Below are 19,044 nucleotides of genomic sequence, written 5' to 3'. Positions count from 1 at the left end.
TAAATATAGCTAATTATAACTTGAATATTACATTTATGGTATTTTTATTCAACTTTCAGATTTTTATTTTCATGCTATAGCAAAAATTATCCACCGCATATCCACCATCTTTTTTCACCTTCTAGGGAGTCACCAGTCACATTAGGTTAACCACCTAACTACTGATTGTAGTTCCCACTAGCGACGCAACGCAAGGACGTAACGCAACGCAAGTGAATTGACCAATCACAAGTGATGACTTATTCGCTTGTGATTGCTAACTGTCTATAACTTTGCTTGTCATTGGTTAAAACGCTTGCGTTGCGTTATGTTCTATGGGGAAACAAGCTTTAGGAGCGTGGAAACGATCGTGTCGCAATCTCGGACAAAACCTTTGATCTAACGGAGCTCAGCATCATGTTGTTAGCATTGGCAGGATGGTTTTGTTTTTTGTCTGTATAATTTTTAATTTCCTTATTTTTCTCTCCTTATTTATCTGTTTCATACCAGATATACAACAATATCAAAACGCGTTTCAAACAAGACACATGCGTCGATTTTATGTGCACATTTGCAGCATTTAAATTTTTACCTTTTTTATTCAGATATTTACATAAAAGGCATGAAAGCATATAGGAGAAAAAAAAATCTTCTCAAAGATTTTTATATACTCCACAATATTTACAAACACACTAAAAATAATTCGAAAAATGAAATAAAAAAAGCATAAAAACCACCCTAGATAACTTTTCAATAATTCCAATTCCTTAAAATATAGTTTGTTTCAAAAAGGTAATCAATAGTCACTGTACATTAAAAATATGGCAAAGTTGCTACTATACTGTTTTATCACAAAGGTTCAAAGTTCATGCAGAAATGAAGTTTTGAAAGTGTTCGAAATTACCATAAATACTTTTTGTCCAATAAACTACACAGTAACAACATTAACCCTTAAACAACATATGCCTTCAATGAAATACAGTATCTAAAATAAATTCATTAAAAATTATTTGAAACAAATACTGTACGAAATATTCTAAAAGTGCCAATTGGATTTGTACAATAGACCTACTGCATAATAACAATATTTAATCTCTTTTCTGAAATCTTAATTTTTTTATAGAATTTGAAAAATTTACACAAACATAACAAAAAATATTGCATTATCTGATAAATTTATGAGACATACTGTTTTAAGAAGCAGTACAGCATCACTATCTCAGTCGCTTAACTTTTAAACAGAACGTCAGAACTGATAATATATATAGAAAAATAATACTAATACCAAATACCGGTCTTTAATTAGAGACCAACTTGCCACTAAAGCCTTAGTCTTAAAAGTGGTCCCTAATTGGAGGCAAGCATGGTATACATATATTTCGCATATACAGTACTGTATACAGAATGTGTTTCACAAATGACCTTTAAACTTCAGGTGTTTCAACAATTAAGTTATCTTTCTCAAAAACAAAATAAAACTTTGTTACGTTCAATTAAAAACGGTACATTATTTTAAACATCTCATTCTTTTAAATGAGAAAAACTTTTTAGTTGAGTACAGATTGCATATATAAGTGTGCAACATTCTAGATATAATTATAACACATTCCCCAATGGTACGGCAAGAAATAGTTTTAATAAAGTTAAAATACTTCTGTACATCACACAACGTAATTGAAAATACTGTCAAAGGAGAGACGTTAAGCAAGTTTCCTCATTTGAATGCTTAGGTGGGCCTATAACAATTAAGACATTGAAGGTGCATATGTAAATTAGGGACGGACCAACCATTGACTAGTAAATAACAGTATTTATCAAAAAATTCGGGCGACAGCTTTAAGGCGCGGATCTAGCTTGACAAGCATTACTTACCACCCCCCACCCCTTAAAATGATATGAACAATTTTTGATAGCTAGTTATGCTAGCAACCCCCACCCCTTTCAACAATCCTGGATCTGCCCCTACTTATTGTGCTTTTACAACTAAATCAGATGTTTATGTAACTGCTATTCAGATTTTATCTGTCTTAAATCTTTATTTTAAAAGACCACATTTTGTACACATTAAACTACATCAGTTAAATTGTTGTATGTATGTTAAAGATTTCCTTAATCAAAAGTAAATTCAAGTTTAAAAAAATGAACAAATTCAACTGCAATATTAGCAATCATGCCTATTTCCACAAATTCATAATAAATAAAAAAAAAATTTTACAATCATAATTATATAACAATTTACAAACAACTGTTTCTTTCTATAATTTAAATTCTAGAATACAAATTTTATATTTATAAATTTGTTAAATTTCTTCAGGAAATCTGGTAAATTATCTAGATTTAGTACTTATCTGATATTCATTATAAAATAAATTCAATAATAGATATAATAATTGGCTTGATGTTGCACTTTTTAAAGTTAACAAGATATAATAAAATAATAAAATAAATATTGTCTGGCACATGTGTATATGTCCTATGAACAGATTTTACTTTTTGCATAACAGGTCTTGAAAATGGGCAGAGGATCCAAGTGACAAAAATGCTATAGAACAACAGATTTGAAGGGTTTGTAATACAATAATAGAACACTTAAGAATCCAAAGAAACTTCTATGAATTCAGTTTAACCATTTAAAAAAGTTATATGATTGTATATTATGATTTTGCAACTAAAAACGATTTTATAAACCTGAGATGTATATAAATCAATTTGTGTTGACAAATGGTAAGGCATGGATTAAGGCATTGGCAATATTGAAGAATAAAGAACACCAAACAGATATCCTATACCCTATCTAAACAACCAATCACATTGATTCACTATAAACAACAAGTGAAATCTGACCAAGATGTTAACAATTGCAATGAGATTTAAAAATCTGTAAAACATGGGAACACATGTATCACAGAATTTGCCTGACACACGATACAGCATCGAGAATTGGATGCAACCAATTTTCAGTGTTTTCCACATGACTGTGACAATATTTTCCCAGTATCATAATTCCACAATACGGCATTTCCTGTGTATCACATGATACCGGTGTCACATATGCAACACTTGAAATGCTCTACCACGGAATTTGATACTGGAGAAATTCAGATACAGTGATCAATTCTAAAAACTAAGGCTCTATGTACACTATCAAACTTTATGTGACAAAAAAATGTGCTCATATATGGACATGATGACATAATATCACTATCATATTTGGGCACATAAGTTGTCAAAACTAATTTGATAGTGTAGACTGAGGTTAAGGGTCAACCAAATTGCAATTGAAAGCACAGTAGAACCCATATTAAGGAAACACTTTCAAGAGCAAACAAAGTTTCCTCTCAAAAAGAGCGTTAAACATATACTTCTCTTTGTTCCTTTATGGGAAAGTGTCACCTTATATAGGGGTGTCCCGAAGGAGGAGTTCCCACAGTACACTGTAACACTGATTACATCATAGACAACCAATCATCACAGTTTGTATAGGTATAAAGCTCTGTCTACACTACCAAATTTTATGTGACAAAAAAATGTGATATATGAAAACCCATGCCCATATATGGACATGATGATGTTATATCACTACCATATTTAAGAATATCACTACCATATTTGGGCACATCAAATTTGTTTGTCACATAAAGTTTGATAGTGTAGACAAAGCTTAAGTAACACGTCTGTGTCAGAAAACTAGAGAAAAATACAGTGACCCACGTAATTTTTTAAGCGTTAGTGAAATAGCACATTGGGTAGCAAACTGGGACCAATGAATAGTCAAGTTCCTCAATACCGTACACATAAAATACTGTTCAAATATAAACTAATAATAAATCTAAAAACGTTTTACTTTCTCATTAGTTCTTATCACATTCAATGACAGAAATATTAGGCAATATTATATATAGGCACCTAATGAGCTTTGAATTGTTCTGTCTGATTTTGTCACCTTTGGCTGCCTTGAGATACCTGATAGTTATTGCCAGTCGTCCTCCTTAAAACTAACCTTTCCGTCAACGGCTTCTGCGGTGAATCAGAGACTGGACTTGGCTCACGACTTGAACGACATATACTAATCTCATTGTCCACATTTTCAAACTCACGGTCAACACTTTTTGAGTTTAACTCTAAATCAATCCGCCGTCTAGCACCTCTAGTTTCTGGTGAGCTAACGACTGATGTTGCATTCGTGACATAAGCGTTTAAACCTTTTATTCGAAAATTATCAACGTCAGTGTTGTTTACATGATTGGTTTTTATGCGCTTTTTCAGAACGTGGTCGTCCCCTCGATATGGACTATTGTATGAACTATAGGGTGAGGTTGGAACTCTAATTTTCAACTTGGTTGGGGACTTCTGGATACACTCTGGTATTCGTATAATAAGTTTCGGTATTGCTTCATTTTTGTCTTTATCAACAGTTTTTGAAATAGGTTTAAAATAGGAATCAATTTTCTTGTCATTAATAATACCGTTTCTTCTTGGCTTTTTGGCAAAAGCATTTGGATTGGCAGTTTGAGATTCTTTTCTTTTAATTCCCTCTGGTACTCGCTTTCGAATGGTCTTGTCAATTATGGGTGAGGAGGGTACAGCATCTAGTTCGGCATCTATATGGTCTTCATGATAAGGATCCTCACTTGCATTGCTGGTGATTGCGTTTATCTCTTTCGCCTGTTCCTGTTGCTGCTGCTGCTGCTGCTGGGTCTGAACGCGTGTGCTTCTTCTCAACCCTTTTCTTTTAGCCACTTCTTGATCTGGTTGTTCCTTATCAGAGTTGGCATGTTCACTGCCACTGTCGCACGTATGAAAACTTTCTGAAGAATCAGAACTAGATGAAGATGAGTTTTGACTAGAGTTGCTCTTTTGGGATGATGAAGAGGAGGAGCTTGAGGAAGACTGACCACTATCAGAGTCTACAGAGCTTCCATTTGAATCACTGTCTGATGATGATGATGCAACCTCATTTCCATGATGCAATACAGGTGATGAGTTCTCTTCTTTTACTGGACATGGTGCCACCAACTCATTCTGTTCTTTCAAAGGAACTACATCAGAAGGAATTTGTTCATCTTTTGTAGGCGACTGAGTTGTTGCGATGTTCTCCACTTGAGTAAGAAATGGCGTAACTGGTAATTCTTCTTTTTTAGGAGACGGCAAGTTTTCAATCTCTTTCTTTATAACTTCATTTTGTACTTGTTCCAATCGAATTAATGGAGGTGGGGGTACTGCCAGTTTCTGAACAGTCTTTGTGTCATCTTCGCTCTCTGTTGATGACCTGCTCTCTTTTGGAGGCACCTGCTTAACGAATGCATTGCGAACAGACCTAGTCAGACGTTTGGCTTGACGAGGAGCTACATTTGTTTTTATGTTGCTTTCGGCTGCTGAAGATGAATCTCCATGAGCAAGAAAATCAGTAATGGTCTTTCGAATTCCAAAATGACTTTCACCTGAAGAGCTCTCGTCATCCAGTTCAAGGTGAACATTTTGTTGTGGTGATGCCACATACCCAGATGACTCGTTAATTGTTGTGTCCGATGCAGAATTTAGTACCTGGACAGAGTTTGGTAGTTCCTGCAAGCCATCAATGGGTTCTTCTACAAGTATGACTGGATCAAGAATTACTGAATTCTTCATATCAATTTCATTTGACAAATGTTGAAGATCAGTTGAAGCCTCTAGGTCATTTTTAACAACTGTTCTTTTTGACCGACGTGGTGGAAACTTAGTTTCAGAGTGAGATGTGTTTGTAGTTGAGCTATTGGACACTCTCCGCCTTTTTGGCTTCTTAGGTAATGCTTTACATGTTTTCGTAACTGAGCCTTGCCTCTGTTCAAAGTGGTTAACTTCAACATTCATACTATACTCTTTTGTGTTACAGTGCGTTATATTCCCGGGGCTATTGCTCAAAACATTTTCAGTAGAACCAACATTTTCATTTCCGATATGATTTGATACCACCTTGGCTTCCAGTTCTGATTTTGTATCTTGTTTACGTAAATTCCTAGACAATCGTGGATTGACGGCTTCTTTCTTATCGTTTTCAAAATTAGATTTCGTGTCTATATCAGTATCTTTATTAGTTGATGAATCTACTTGTAAAAATGTTTTATTCGTAGTGTGTACATTTTTCTTCCGAAGATGCCTTGAAGATGTCAATTGACAATTTGATTCTTCAACTTGTTTAACTGATATAACTTCTGAATTCAAATCTTTGTTAATAGTTAATGGCATATTTGAATCTAAAGATAAGTCAACTTGGGAAATCAACATTTTTCTAGGATGTTTTGTTGGATGAGGACCAAATTCATCACTGGCACCCTCAGATTTCTTTTCAATTTGTTTATCACTTTTACTCGTCTCTAAGGGCACTTTTGCTTGGAAACATGTCTGCCTTGTTAAGCGTATTGAATCATCACTGTCTCTATCCGCTCTAATATCAACCTCAATACTATCATTATTGGCTGAAAACCTAGACTTTACTTCTGAAACTGAATCTGTCCTTTTACGGTTACTCTCCTGTGAATACAGATTTACTGATTCATCACTCTCTCTTTCAGATTTTATTTCTGAATTTATTCTCTCCCTTGTTGGCCCATTTGATTTTTCTTTTGAAGGCAATTCTACTCTTTCACGAACACACTTCCGCGAATTTCTTGTTGAGGTAGTAATTGCCTCATCGCTCCCTTTAATAGGTTTTACTTCTTTACTAATTGTAGGAACATTTGATTCCTCTTTTGAGGATGAGTCAGTTCGTGAGCGAACACCTTTCCTTGTATTTCTTGTACGGTTAACGGCAGTATCATTACTGTCGTGCGCTACATCATTCTCATGCACTTTGCCAGATAATAGCTTTGATTTGATATCGTTTTTCTTACTAGCTGATTCTTTCAGTTTGTTTACTAAGTTTTTTACTCTGGGAGGAAGAATCTTTCGCATTGCCTTTGTCCTGACAGTCAATCTACTGTTTGTACAGTTAGTGTCAATATTTTTAGTGTCAATATTTTGATTCTTTGCCACACAATCATTTTGGTCTACAGTACTATTTTTTGATTGCATTTGTTTATCGGGTATTATTTTATTTTTCTCTTCCACATGAACTGGAACAGAATTATCATCGCTTTCATTCGCAAACGATTTGTTTTTCACAATTTTATGATTGCCCGACATTTGCTTGGACCTGCGACGGTTCCTCTTTGGCTTTTGATCACTTTCTGAAACACTATCATCGCTATCACATCTTAAACGGTTGAAGTTTTTAACATGATCATTTTCATTTGATTTTTTTAAATCTTCAAAATTTGATAAACTGTCATCACTCATATCTTCAATCCATTCTTTGGTCCGTGATTTCTGATTCTTTTGATTTCGGCGTTTCCCTAAACTTAATGTTCGCAGATCTGATGAAAGATTACTATCACTGTTGTCAATATATAATTGTTCTGATTGGTCAATAGAAGTGTCATTGTGTTTTGTTCGTCGCAGTATTTCCGTTTCCGATAATGATTCATCGTTTTCTTTTTCAACATTGACAACTCTCCGTTTTCCCGATAATCTCTTTCCTTTGCAAACACCATGGTTTTCTTTCGCATCAATTTCACGTAAAGCGTCAGTACTTTTATGTCGAGTTGTTACATCAACTCCGTTCCTGCACTCGGGCGCAATTTCCTCTTTCGTATCATCAAAAACGCTATCAGAGTTCTTTTCATTTCTACAAACTTTCTGACTACTTTTTCCAAATCGTCCATTTACAGTTCGTTTGAATCGTTTTACACGATTCTTTGTATCTGCATTATGCGATCTACAGATATCTTGTTTATCAGTTTCTATATCTAGATCACGATTAGCACTAAACATTTCATTTGTAGAATGTTTTTCTTCCTCGCTTTCCAAATCGCTGACATCAGCATCTGAATGCCCTACTGATCTTTGCGTATTGTGTCGATTACGCGATGCACCGTTTTCTAAAGATTTATGACACATTTTTGGCGAGTTAACATCGGATGTATCATCGTCATCCGACGCACTTTGGCACTTTACCATCCTATCCAAACGTTCATTTACACGTTCCTTGCTGCTAAGCGAATCCGCATTTACGAACAAATTTAATTCTTCTTCTGTCAAATCGGTGGTATCACTGTTGAAAACTTCGCATTGCTTTTTGAAAATTTGATGTTTAAGTTTGAGGTATTGCTTGCTTAGTTTTTCTCGTTTCTGCACCATGTAGCACAAATTTCGTACCTGAAAATGATAAATATGGAAATGTTCAATAATACTTCAACTACAGTAAACTAATGATTTTCCGAAAAGTCTAGTATTCTGAATAGATTTTAATGCTATAAAGGAATTCTTGGCCATTTGGTCAAGAAAAGTTTTTGGTTTCAGAGTCTGGTATTGGGAGAAAAATGGTAGAATATCTTTTGGAAAAAAAAGATCAAATTTTGAACCTACCCGTTCAAGATCTTGTCGTAGATGTACAAACATCTTGAGACGTGCTGTGAGGTTGTACTCCTCATTTTCACTCGGCGTCTCGTCCTCCTTGCGGAATGAAATGAGAGGTTTGTTGAAGTTGGCCTAGATAAACGAAATAAACAATAATAGTCATTGTTTCCTTCAAATATTTCAAAATTTTCTACTGAAATTATAGTGGAGCTGTAGCTTGGTGGTTAACATGCGTGCCTTCCAATCCCAAGGTCCAGGGTTCAATCTTGACCTACAGGGACATGACACACAAATGTTTCGTCTCCACTCCCTAAGCCTCAAATGGGTTTATAAGCTGCACACAATATAGTTTATCCATCCTGTAAATGGCAAGTTACCTGCTGTAAGGGAGTGTGGTGCAGTGTGTTGGACTACTGATCCTGAGATTTTGGGTACAAATCCAATTCTTGTAACATTTTTGTATTCTTAGGCAAGACACTTTACCTACATTTGCCAGTTGTAGAAATGGGTACCTGGTAAGGTCAAGACACAACTTTTTGCTGATTACTAGCTGCATTATGGGATTATGTTTCCATACATGTTTGATCCAAAAATGACCGGGTAATAATATCTACAGCGCTTAGGAAGTTTCACAACATTAGGTGCTTCATAAATCCAGGATATTATTTTTTAAGGCGTGTGTATAAAAATAAATAAATTTTTTGTAAAAAGGAATATTTTTACAATTTCTAATTACCCTGCGCTTGAGCTTCCAGTACTGAAGTAATAAGTCTATAGTATCTATGTCATCCTTCATTCCTAACGACTCTGCTACTGATTCAGATTCTGCATAGTCATAGAACTCCTCCATGATCCGTTGAATTCTGAAAAAGCGAAAAAAAAAAAGCCCTTGTTGGTTATCGTGTACATTGGTCAGGAGTCGCATGCAAAAAAGAAAAGGATTAGTAGTGAAGAGCGTGTGTGTGTAATTATTGTCAATGAGAATAGCGTCTCCTTAATTGAGGTGAAGGAGGTGCAGGATGCTGGCTACAACTGGACAGAGGTAGAGGGAATTGCCCAGAACCGTGTGAGATGGAGATGTGTAGTTGATGGCATATGCCCTGCTAGGTGTAACAAGGCTTAAGTAAGAAAGTAATTGATGTTCTATTGTAATTATTAACGATTTCGAAAGATGTTCAGAAGAATAGTTTGTGCATTGTTGCATAAATTCTTTCTTAGATGGTTGAACAACTTTATGTAAATTATTTTCAAACAAAACTATGTCCAGTTCAGTTCTTTTAGAATAGGCGGTTCATAATGGCTGTTGGAAAACGCCACTAAATGAAGCCGGTCTTTAAGATTTAAGATGTATTTTGAGTTGAATTTTATAACATTGTTTTGCGGACATTGAAACAGAAGAAATGCAATACCTGATGACTCGGTCATTGGCTTTCTCTTCCTGTGTTTTTTCTTTCTTTGCCATGCCCTGTTTGCGTGGAGAGTCCACATCAGGTTTCTTTGAGCAGTGCTTTAAGCAAAATGACTAAACGAGAAAAGTTAAGGTTTGATTATGAAATAGAAATATGTATAATTATTTGTGTTGTCTAGTTGAGGCTTGAAAGTCATGGCAAGCACATCTCACCTGGCTCAGATTATTAAAGTCTAAACTAAGCTGAGGATATTGTATGCTAGATGTTATTATTATATTACCCTCAGTCAATACTAGACTATTTAAGAGTGGGTATTGAAGCTAATAGGCACTAGCCTGAAATTATTTAATCAAACATGAAGTGTAAAAGCGTATACAGTCAACTCTCCCAATACCGGACACCTTTGGGCCGGCCAAATAAGTCTGGTTTTCTGGAAAGTCTGGTATTCGGAATGTGTTTTTAATGGTAAATATAAATTTGGGACCATTTGGTCCTCAAAAAGAGTCCGGTATTGGGAGAGTTGACTGTATTACAATATTCCAGTTAATATATCTATCAACTCTAGTGTTGCAATTATTAAGAAAAATATATACAGTATATATAAATATAGTGGTGGTCGGCGTTATTAAAGTGGTGGTTGGAAATTCAGATTACTGGACAGGGCCGACTATCGTTGACCACTGTGCAAAATGGCCAGTATAGACCAGCATCTGAATATACTGACCTTAAACCTGACCTCTGAGTCTTCATCTAGAAAGGTTTTCATCTCAAGACTGTTCTCAAACCCACAGGTAACATGGTAGGCCGTCTTGCAAGTTTTTACCTACATTAAAATAACATAATAAAGTCAATTTGCAATCAATAAAATACATTAAATTTTGGTCAGCCTAAACACATACTTTACTTAATAAAGTTTCACGAGGCTTTCATGTCCTCAAAAGGTAAAAAGAGACAATATGTATATCAACTTACAGAGCATTGAATGCACGCTCCTGTCCTCACTCTACACAGATTGCAAACTAACGCCCATCGACTGGCCTGTAATAAAGTAAATATTTTTAATTTTTAATAATGTGTACAATTTGTAAGAAAATCAAACTATTAGAAATTCTGGATTTAGAGAACAATTTAGAATTTTTAAATGTCATACCAGATGAAGAGCATGACAACAACTTATCCAACTATTTATTGTGTCATTTAAAATGTCATACCAGATGAAGAGCATGACAACAACTTATCCAACTATTTATTGTGTCATTTAAAATGTCATACCAGATGAAGAGCATGACAACAACTTATCCAACTATTTATTGTGTCATTTTTTAGAAAGTTAGTTTCTGTTTATTTAGGGGTTAGGTCGATAAGTTGTTAATATTCCATGACTATGATCATGCCCTTTGGGTTTATTAATGTTTATCCTGCATAAGTGCATTCTACTCATGTTATTAAACAATGATGTATCTTATGAAATAAAATTGAATTGAAAAAAAATTTATTTTTATTTATAAAAAAAATAATAATATAATCCTTACTGGAATTTGTGAAATTTTGGTTACAGGTTCCATCCTATCAACACACCCAATGGATACTTCGGGTACCCACAATGCACAGCTGACATGTGACCACTTTGTTCCACTCCTAATCATAATAAAGTTATGCATATTCATGAGAAGAGCAACCTTATAAATAATGATATGTAATCCTAATTGTTTCTATTAACTTTTTAACACCTATTACTGCTAGTACATAATTAATAAATGTTTATAAGTAGGATAGAATATTGTTGAAAGATGGATTGGACTATTTAAAAAAAATTGCAACAGTCATAAGCACATCATTCTCAAAAGTGCAATATACCAGCTAATAGTGAGAATGGATCTGAATAATGCATGGTATGTGATACATAATCATCAAATCAAATCACAAGGTGTGTTCAATATACCTTGTGCTTTTCATCACTCCGCCTTTCTTGCCACACAGAAGACATGCCGGTTGTATCCCTAGGGCACAGGTACGGCACATCCACGTTCCTTCTGGGACATTAATGATACCATAGCATGCCTAAAATAAACAATGAGTTGTGTAATTGTACTGTTTTATAAATTGTATACATGAAATTTAACTCTTTTTAAATATGAGTTTATGTAAATATATATTGTGTGTAAAAAATAAAAAATGTTATCTCTCATTATACTGTAAACGTAACATGCATACAGTAAACCCAGCTTTTCTAAAAACTACAGATTATCTTCAGACTTTACTTCATAATAATTACATTATATCCTCTGGTATAATATCACCACCAACTTTGGGGGTGGGACTGTTTGTGATATCAGACATAAAGTAGGGGATGGGATTAGACCCAAAGTGGGATTATACCTAAGGATATACGGTATATCATTATACAATTACCTGATGAACACAGACATCACACTTGTCACAGAAAACCATTTCATTGCCTTCCTCACAATCCGGCTAAAAATAAACAAATGCGTTTTGAAAGATAATGATTTTATATGCTTATGTTGTGTATAGACCATTGCAATTAGAATTCAGTCTCTAACTATGTGTTACGTTTTCAAAATAATTTACATCGATAATTTAAAGTTGGTCTTTGCATGATGTGCAAATGAAAATTTCAAAATTCAAAAACCAAATTTTGTTGTATTTGGAAATAATGTATAACTACATAATTATGATATCATTTTAAAAAACTCATTCATTGTTAAGTATGCTATTTTGTCAGCTAACACTTACAGCTCTACAAACATCACAAATAACATCTTCATCATATTCTATACCGAGGCCTTCTTCAGTTTGTATTGCATGTTCTATGTTACTATGGCACTGTGGAGAAAACAAACCAACAATTATACTTAATGAAAAATAATGAAAATGAAATTATGCATGGAAATTACTCACATTTTAGATGTTAAGAATCTAATTTCATATTTTGATAATCAAAATCAATTATCTTGGAAAAAAAAATATGTTTCTGAAATATTTGTGAATATGGTTAATTAATACCGACCTGTGTTTCACATTCTTCGATTATTCTCTCCACAGTATATTCATCAATTGGAGGATAACCTAAAATGAAATTACAATACAAAGGTCAAAGGTTATTAATTTACAAGTCAATCTGAATTAAATATATCATTTTATTTTTAGTCAGGCTACAAGCACAGGCTTAAAATGAACTGATACAAATATAATAATATTATTATCTTTGGCAGTCTTTTCGCAGCCATAAAAACAATTATAGTATCAGTTAATTGTTTAGGCTGCCGAAACACAACCTTTCAAATGCTTTTATTTTACCCATAAGGCCTAATACTAAGATAAAAGAATAGCTTAAGGCATAATTTTATTTCACATCATTGTCTGTGTTATAATAGTTTGTAATCCACCAACACAATCGTTTCATTATAATCATATTTAATATCACATTATTAGGTTCAACTGCTGGAGCGTATATTATTATTAGGTAATAACAAGACATACATACAAAATAGGTAATGAAAACAATATGCCTATAATTCAGGGCAATGGTTAATGATAACATATAACATTAAAGTATCATTTTTAGCAACGCTAGAGTAAAGTTTTGGTTGCATTGTATCATTTACATTTATTTTGAGCATAATTTTTTAAACTTATACTTTCTAAAGATTCAAATATTATAAAATATTATTTATTAAAAAAAATATTAATTGAATAAGGTTTGTTATTATCCGTTATTTTATATTTTATAGGCGCGGCATTTTTTTTTATATTAGACTCTGTTTTCCAGATCATGGATCTACAATTTGTAACTGATTTATGATCTGATCAAGTACTCAATCAGGGCAAGTGCTTAATTTGGGCACGTAATCAATCTGGGCAAGTGCTCAATCTGGGCGAGTGCTCAATCTAGGCAAGTGCTCAATTTGGGCACGTACTCAATCTGGGCAAGGGCTCAATCTGGGCGAGGGCTCAATCTGGGCAAGTGCTCAATCTGGGCAAGTGCTCAATTTGGGCAAGTGCTCAATCTGGGCAAGGGCTCAATCTGGGCAAGTGCTCAATCTGGGTGAGTACTCAATCTGGGCAAGTGCTCAACTTGGGCACGTACTTAATCTGGGCAAGTGCTCAATCTAGGTTTGTGTTATCTCTGGGCTAATGCTAATTTAATACCTAAATATAGAACATTTTTGTATCAACCTTTATGACTACATCAATAATTCATCATTACTATATAACCACGTAAATGTCGATTAAATAATTACATAATAAACCATGATATTATATGTAAAAACAGAAAACAAGTGGCTTATGAATTGCAATCTAAAATGGTATTAATGGAACAAAAGAAAAATGTTTTGCGATGATAATCAGTTAAAATTGTTTTGTTTTTTTTAGATATATTATAAAACTGCTTTCACATCGCAACCAGATTCGATTCGGCACCCTCAGAGTTTACTAATGGTTAATGGCTATAGTGCAAACAAATTTAAAAAAAAAACTGTGAAAACGAGATTAAGGAAAAGGAAGAAAGTATATGTTTATGTCATTATTACCCAAACTGAAGTATGAGGTTTGAATAATGAATTATTAGCACTAGCTGATTTTCTGCCTTCTCAAGACGAAGATGCCTTCTATCCTACAGTTGTGATTGGATGAATCATGAACATGCAACGAAGAAACTGACAAAAGCCTTGATCGCACACCGGCAAAGTCCAATCTGAACACTGGATACGTTAAGTTAACCAAGACGAATGGTTGGTATTTAAAACAAACCGCATGAAAGCATTAAAGTGCATTGTGCGATCAATAATCAAATTTACCAATGGCCTTGCTTTACCAATGGATAAAGTTCAAAGTTCAGTGTGAACAAGGCTAGAAAAAACCACCTACCATACTCTTCTCTCTCATTGTTGGCAAGCTCCAGCCAGATTCTGTCTGTGTCATCTAGGTCATACTTGCAGACAGCCTCTAGAGACTGCCAAAATCCCTTGTCTTTGTCATCTTCATCATCATTACCCTTTGGCGGCAGTTTCACTAACTTGCGTGGTCTAACAGAAAAAAAAGATGAACATTTAAACATGTTTTGGGCAATTTTACCAAATTCAGACAAAAATATGACACAATTAAAAATATTTAGAGCCATTATAGTAACAATGCTTTGTACTAGACAAAAAAAACAAGAAATTTAAACATGTTCAGGGCCTCTTCAAATTTACAAAAAAATATGAAAGAATTAAACATGTTTAGGGCCATTATGGTGACAACATTGGAAATAAAAAAACAAGAAATTTAAACATGTTTAGGATCATTTCAGCAACTTGAAAAAAATATTAAACTGAACTAAACATGTTTCAGGACATTTCATAGTTATATAAATTTTTAAAATGATTTATTTAAATACACATCTTTTAGTAATAATTAATTCATACTTTGTGTTAACAGTTATAGTAATGAATTTACCAGCAACTGTGCGTGTATCATGATCACAAGATGACATTGTAAGAATTTAAAACAAAAATTCAACAAATTCTTTTAATTATAGGCATAAGCAATTGACATTATCCCACCTCATTTCGTATTGTGGGACTGTACAGTACATTGCAATGTAATTGCATTGAAAAATACCTGAAACAAAATGTAATAATAATAAACAGTAGAATTCCTACTTTTGACACTTTCCTGTAAAGCGAACGACGCCCAATGTTTTAGCACTAGGACCAACGCCTAATCAGAGGACACGCCTATTAAAGGGACACATTGTTCTGGAATGTGTCCCCTTAATTAATTGGGTTCTATGGTAAAGCTTGGTTCCCACTAGGACGTAATCTCAAAGGAACCTGAATTTACCAATAACAAGCTGTTCTGATAATCCATCGCTTGTGATTGGCCAAGTTACTTATGTTGCGCTAAACTTCCTTGCGTGAATTAAGCTTTAATATAATATTAAGGCACTTACATTTTGTAGACACCAGGTGTTTTTGGACGAACCTCTTTAATGTCTGCACACGGTACCCGGTCTGGATTAACAGGTACTTGTACGCCTTTCTCCCACTCTGGTTTCCATGTGTCGGCCATCAAGAAATATTCATCATGATCCAAATGTGCCGAGTCAGGAAGTTTCATGGCACTTATTAAATCCTTGCGGAAAACCTTAAAAAATCCAATGAACAGTTTTATGAATACTATAGATTTGCGAAATATTTTTGCTCATAAGAAATATTGTAACAGTAGAACACCTAATGAGGGTACAATTTTGGGACCAAATGAAGGTTCCAATATCATGTTTAAGAAATAACAAGAACCATTTCCCCTCCATCTTTTGCATTTCATGATTGTCAACGGCATGTAAACAATGTGCAATGTTGTTTGAAGGTTTGCATGGTGAAAAAAAAAAAGTAGGATCAAAGTATATTGATCGAAACGTTGAGAAACCCAACAGTTTATTTCTGAACTATATATAGGCCTACATGGTGTACCGCAAACTTTATATCAACATTATAAACATGGCTAAGAACATGGACATGGAAAAGCAAGCAACCATTGGTCCGAACTTGAAAATATAGAATACACAAAGTACAATCTTTTTAGAATTATTAGAATCACCAAGATGCTTGAACTCAATCCTGTGATGAAGCAGTTCCCACGTTGTCTGCCTTCTCTGTTTCTCTATGAACCATTTTTACAATACCTAAATTAGCAAACTCACCTCCGCAGGTTGATTGTGGTTGCCTGATTGGCTATACATGGTTGTCTTGTTGTGAAACAAGTCTAGATATAAATAGTAATTTACTCTTTGACTATTCTTGCCATGCTAATAGCATCTATGTTGTTACTATCTGAAAAAATATCAGACAGTTTTTTATGAACATGAAAATTAGTAACATTTTTACTGGGTTAATTAAAATACTAACAAATTATAGATACTATGTTCAAACATATCAATTACATTTTAACATTGACAAACATTGCATAACATAACAATGGCACAAGCCTAATTGTTCATCATGAGAACAAATTTAACAAGAGAGGGCAGCAGACAAAGAGACATTAAAATTAATTTGATCTGGTAAATTCCAATTTTATAAGATAAACTGTATTATTTATTTTAATCTTTATGAAATAATTCAATAATCGTATTATTTATGGAATCAAGCACTTACTTAATTGGTTAATTTAATTTGAAACCATTAAAAAAAAAACAAGGTTTTTTTTAGTTACATCATGGTTACATAGTATGTCATGCATGCGTGTTTAACAGTTTGGATAAAAATAGCAAAATGATATTGATAATTTTTATTCAACTACATTTCAGAACCATCTGTAAAACCTATGTAACATTGTAATGCACACTTTTTAAAATTTTTAATAGGGATGTATAGTACTGTAGTCAATGTTTTGTGTCAAAGAGGTAAAGGGTGGGTGGAAAAATAACATATTTCCATACATATTTTGGGGTGGGTACAAATGCTTGAATGTGGGTGACTCTGCCCCTGCACTTGTGCTATCAAATCCTTGGAAATATACCTGTAAATGCTGCACCTCCTTGTTTGGAAATATTTAAGAGTGACACCCACCTTCCCCGGTGACCCTGCCCAACAGAATAATAACCAGTATTATGTATTAATATCAGCCATCACCATCATCGTAAATATTGTATAAAATATTAGTAAATTAATTTATTCTGAACTTGTGCATTTGATTATAAATAATTACAAATTATCTTAGAGTGTGACATATATTAAACCGACCATGCACACCACTCATTTCATGTAAGTATGGAGGTGGGAGTATGAGTTCTCAAATACCATGGAATGTCCATACTTATATGATCTACATTTGCATTTAAAATTACATTCAAATCATTATGCAAATAATTAAAAAATTACAGTATTACAGTATATAGTGGCTTTCATGTTAAATTTGAATCTTGGAAACAAAACATACACTGTAACTAAATTATCTTGCATATAATGTGAGTGTGGAATATATACAAATAATTAATGTTTATGAGTGCAATGGTACAAATAATTAATCTTTATGCATTGAATAATATAGTTAAGAGATCTGAATTAAGGGAATTAAAGAGTTGAAAGATTAAATTGCTATATAAACAAGTTTTTCTCTTATTTGTAAATTGTAATTCACTACATACATGATACATGTCAAGAGTTGTAAATGTGGCAAAATGTATAGCTCAACAACTCGATTAAAAAAAAAACATGCATATTTGGGATAATCCATGATTGTAGGGATTACCACATATGATATAGTAATCCCCATAACCAACAGTTTGACACTGAGTTTCTACCAATTATAAATATTGGTTACTGAATATACAATAACATGGCATAACATTAGCAATACGCTTATCCTGTTTACAACAACTGAGCATAAAAATAGCCAATCTATAATAATTATTAGTTTGCATAATTTTCTGCTTTAAGTTGCAGAGTTGAGTAGAACAAACATTTAATTGTAAAATTGTAATAATTTTGTAAATAAAAATAAATTAAATTGAATATTAATAGTATTATCGTATTTGGTATCGTGTAATTGCTTATGATGTTGGATGAATGCTAAAAATTATGATAAAAATTATGATTAAAATTATGGTAGATATGCTTAGCCACAAAAAAAAAAAGAAAGTTAGGCCACAAACAGACACCGTTTACCTCGTATGACCTAATTCACCACCTGAGGAAATCGTCTAATCTCGGGTCACCCTTTTACATTCTCAGCATAAATTGGTTTTTTAGGCCTACAGAATTGCAACGTAGTAATATTTTCAAATGCAATATTTATATGAGGATATGAACTAACTGCATGTTTGGGATTTATAATAATATATCAAGTATATAATACTTCATACGAATTTAGATAAACCCAGGGTAGGCTAGTTAGGGCACATCCAGATGTTGTTTGGTGACCGTTTCATTTTTTACACATGACATTTCCATCCATTTTGATTGATTCAAAATTATCTCATTATATATTCATACAGATTAAAATCATTGATTGAAGGAAAAAATGTGTAGTATTATTTATTAACAAATATCTACATATATTATATATTCATTATATAATACTTTTTGGAAGGTGAAGTCAATATTTCTACCAAAATTACTTACGAAATTCGGACGATTTCCCATATTTAACATCTTCTATAAGGCTTTGGCGCCAGGTCATGACGTCATAGCAAAAGGCTTTCCTAAATAGCGCC

The 19,044-nt window shown here is 33.5% G+C and overlaps 1 protein-coding gene across 1 annotated transcript; it reads right to left on the bottom strand.

The window, feature by feature from the left end:
* Window positions 1–551: 551 nt before the first annotated feature.
* On the bottom strand, window positions 552–18,999 carry LOC140048635 (uncharacterized). Its single transcript, XM_072093394.1, has 15 exons — window positions 18,953–18,999; window positions 16,531–16,660; window positions 15,781–15,974; window positions 14,715–14,872; window positions 12,853–12,911; window positions 12,579–12,668; window positions 12,234–12,296; window positions 11,764–11,882; window positions 11,354–11,459; window positions 10,794–10,859; window positions 10,546–10,644; window positions 9,822–9,934; window positions 9,149–9,275; window positions 8,422–8,544; window positions 552–8,211 (listed from the first exon to the last, which is right to left on the bottom strand). Exons 2-15 carry the CDS (start codon window positions 16,567–16,569, stop codon window positions 3,919–3,921), a joined length of 5,649 nt encoding a protein of 1,882 aa, XP_071949495.1. The 5' UTR covers window positions 16,570–16,660; window positions 18,953–18,999; the 3' UTR covers window positions 552–3,918.
* Between the last annotated feature and the right edge of the window lie 45 nt (window positions 19,000–19,044).

This window comes from Antedon mediterranea, chromosome 5 (genome assembly GCF_964355755.1).
Source record: "Antedon mediterranea chromosome 5, ecAntMedi1.1, whole genome shotgun sequence".
Lineage (NCBI taxonomy): Eukaryota > Metazoa > Echinodermata > Crinoidea > Comatulida > Antedonidae > Antedon > Antedon mediterranea.
Note: the sequence above shows the minus strand (reverse complement) of the source record. Positions and strands in the feature narration are given on the sequence as shown.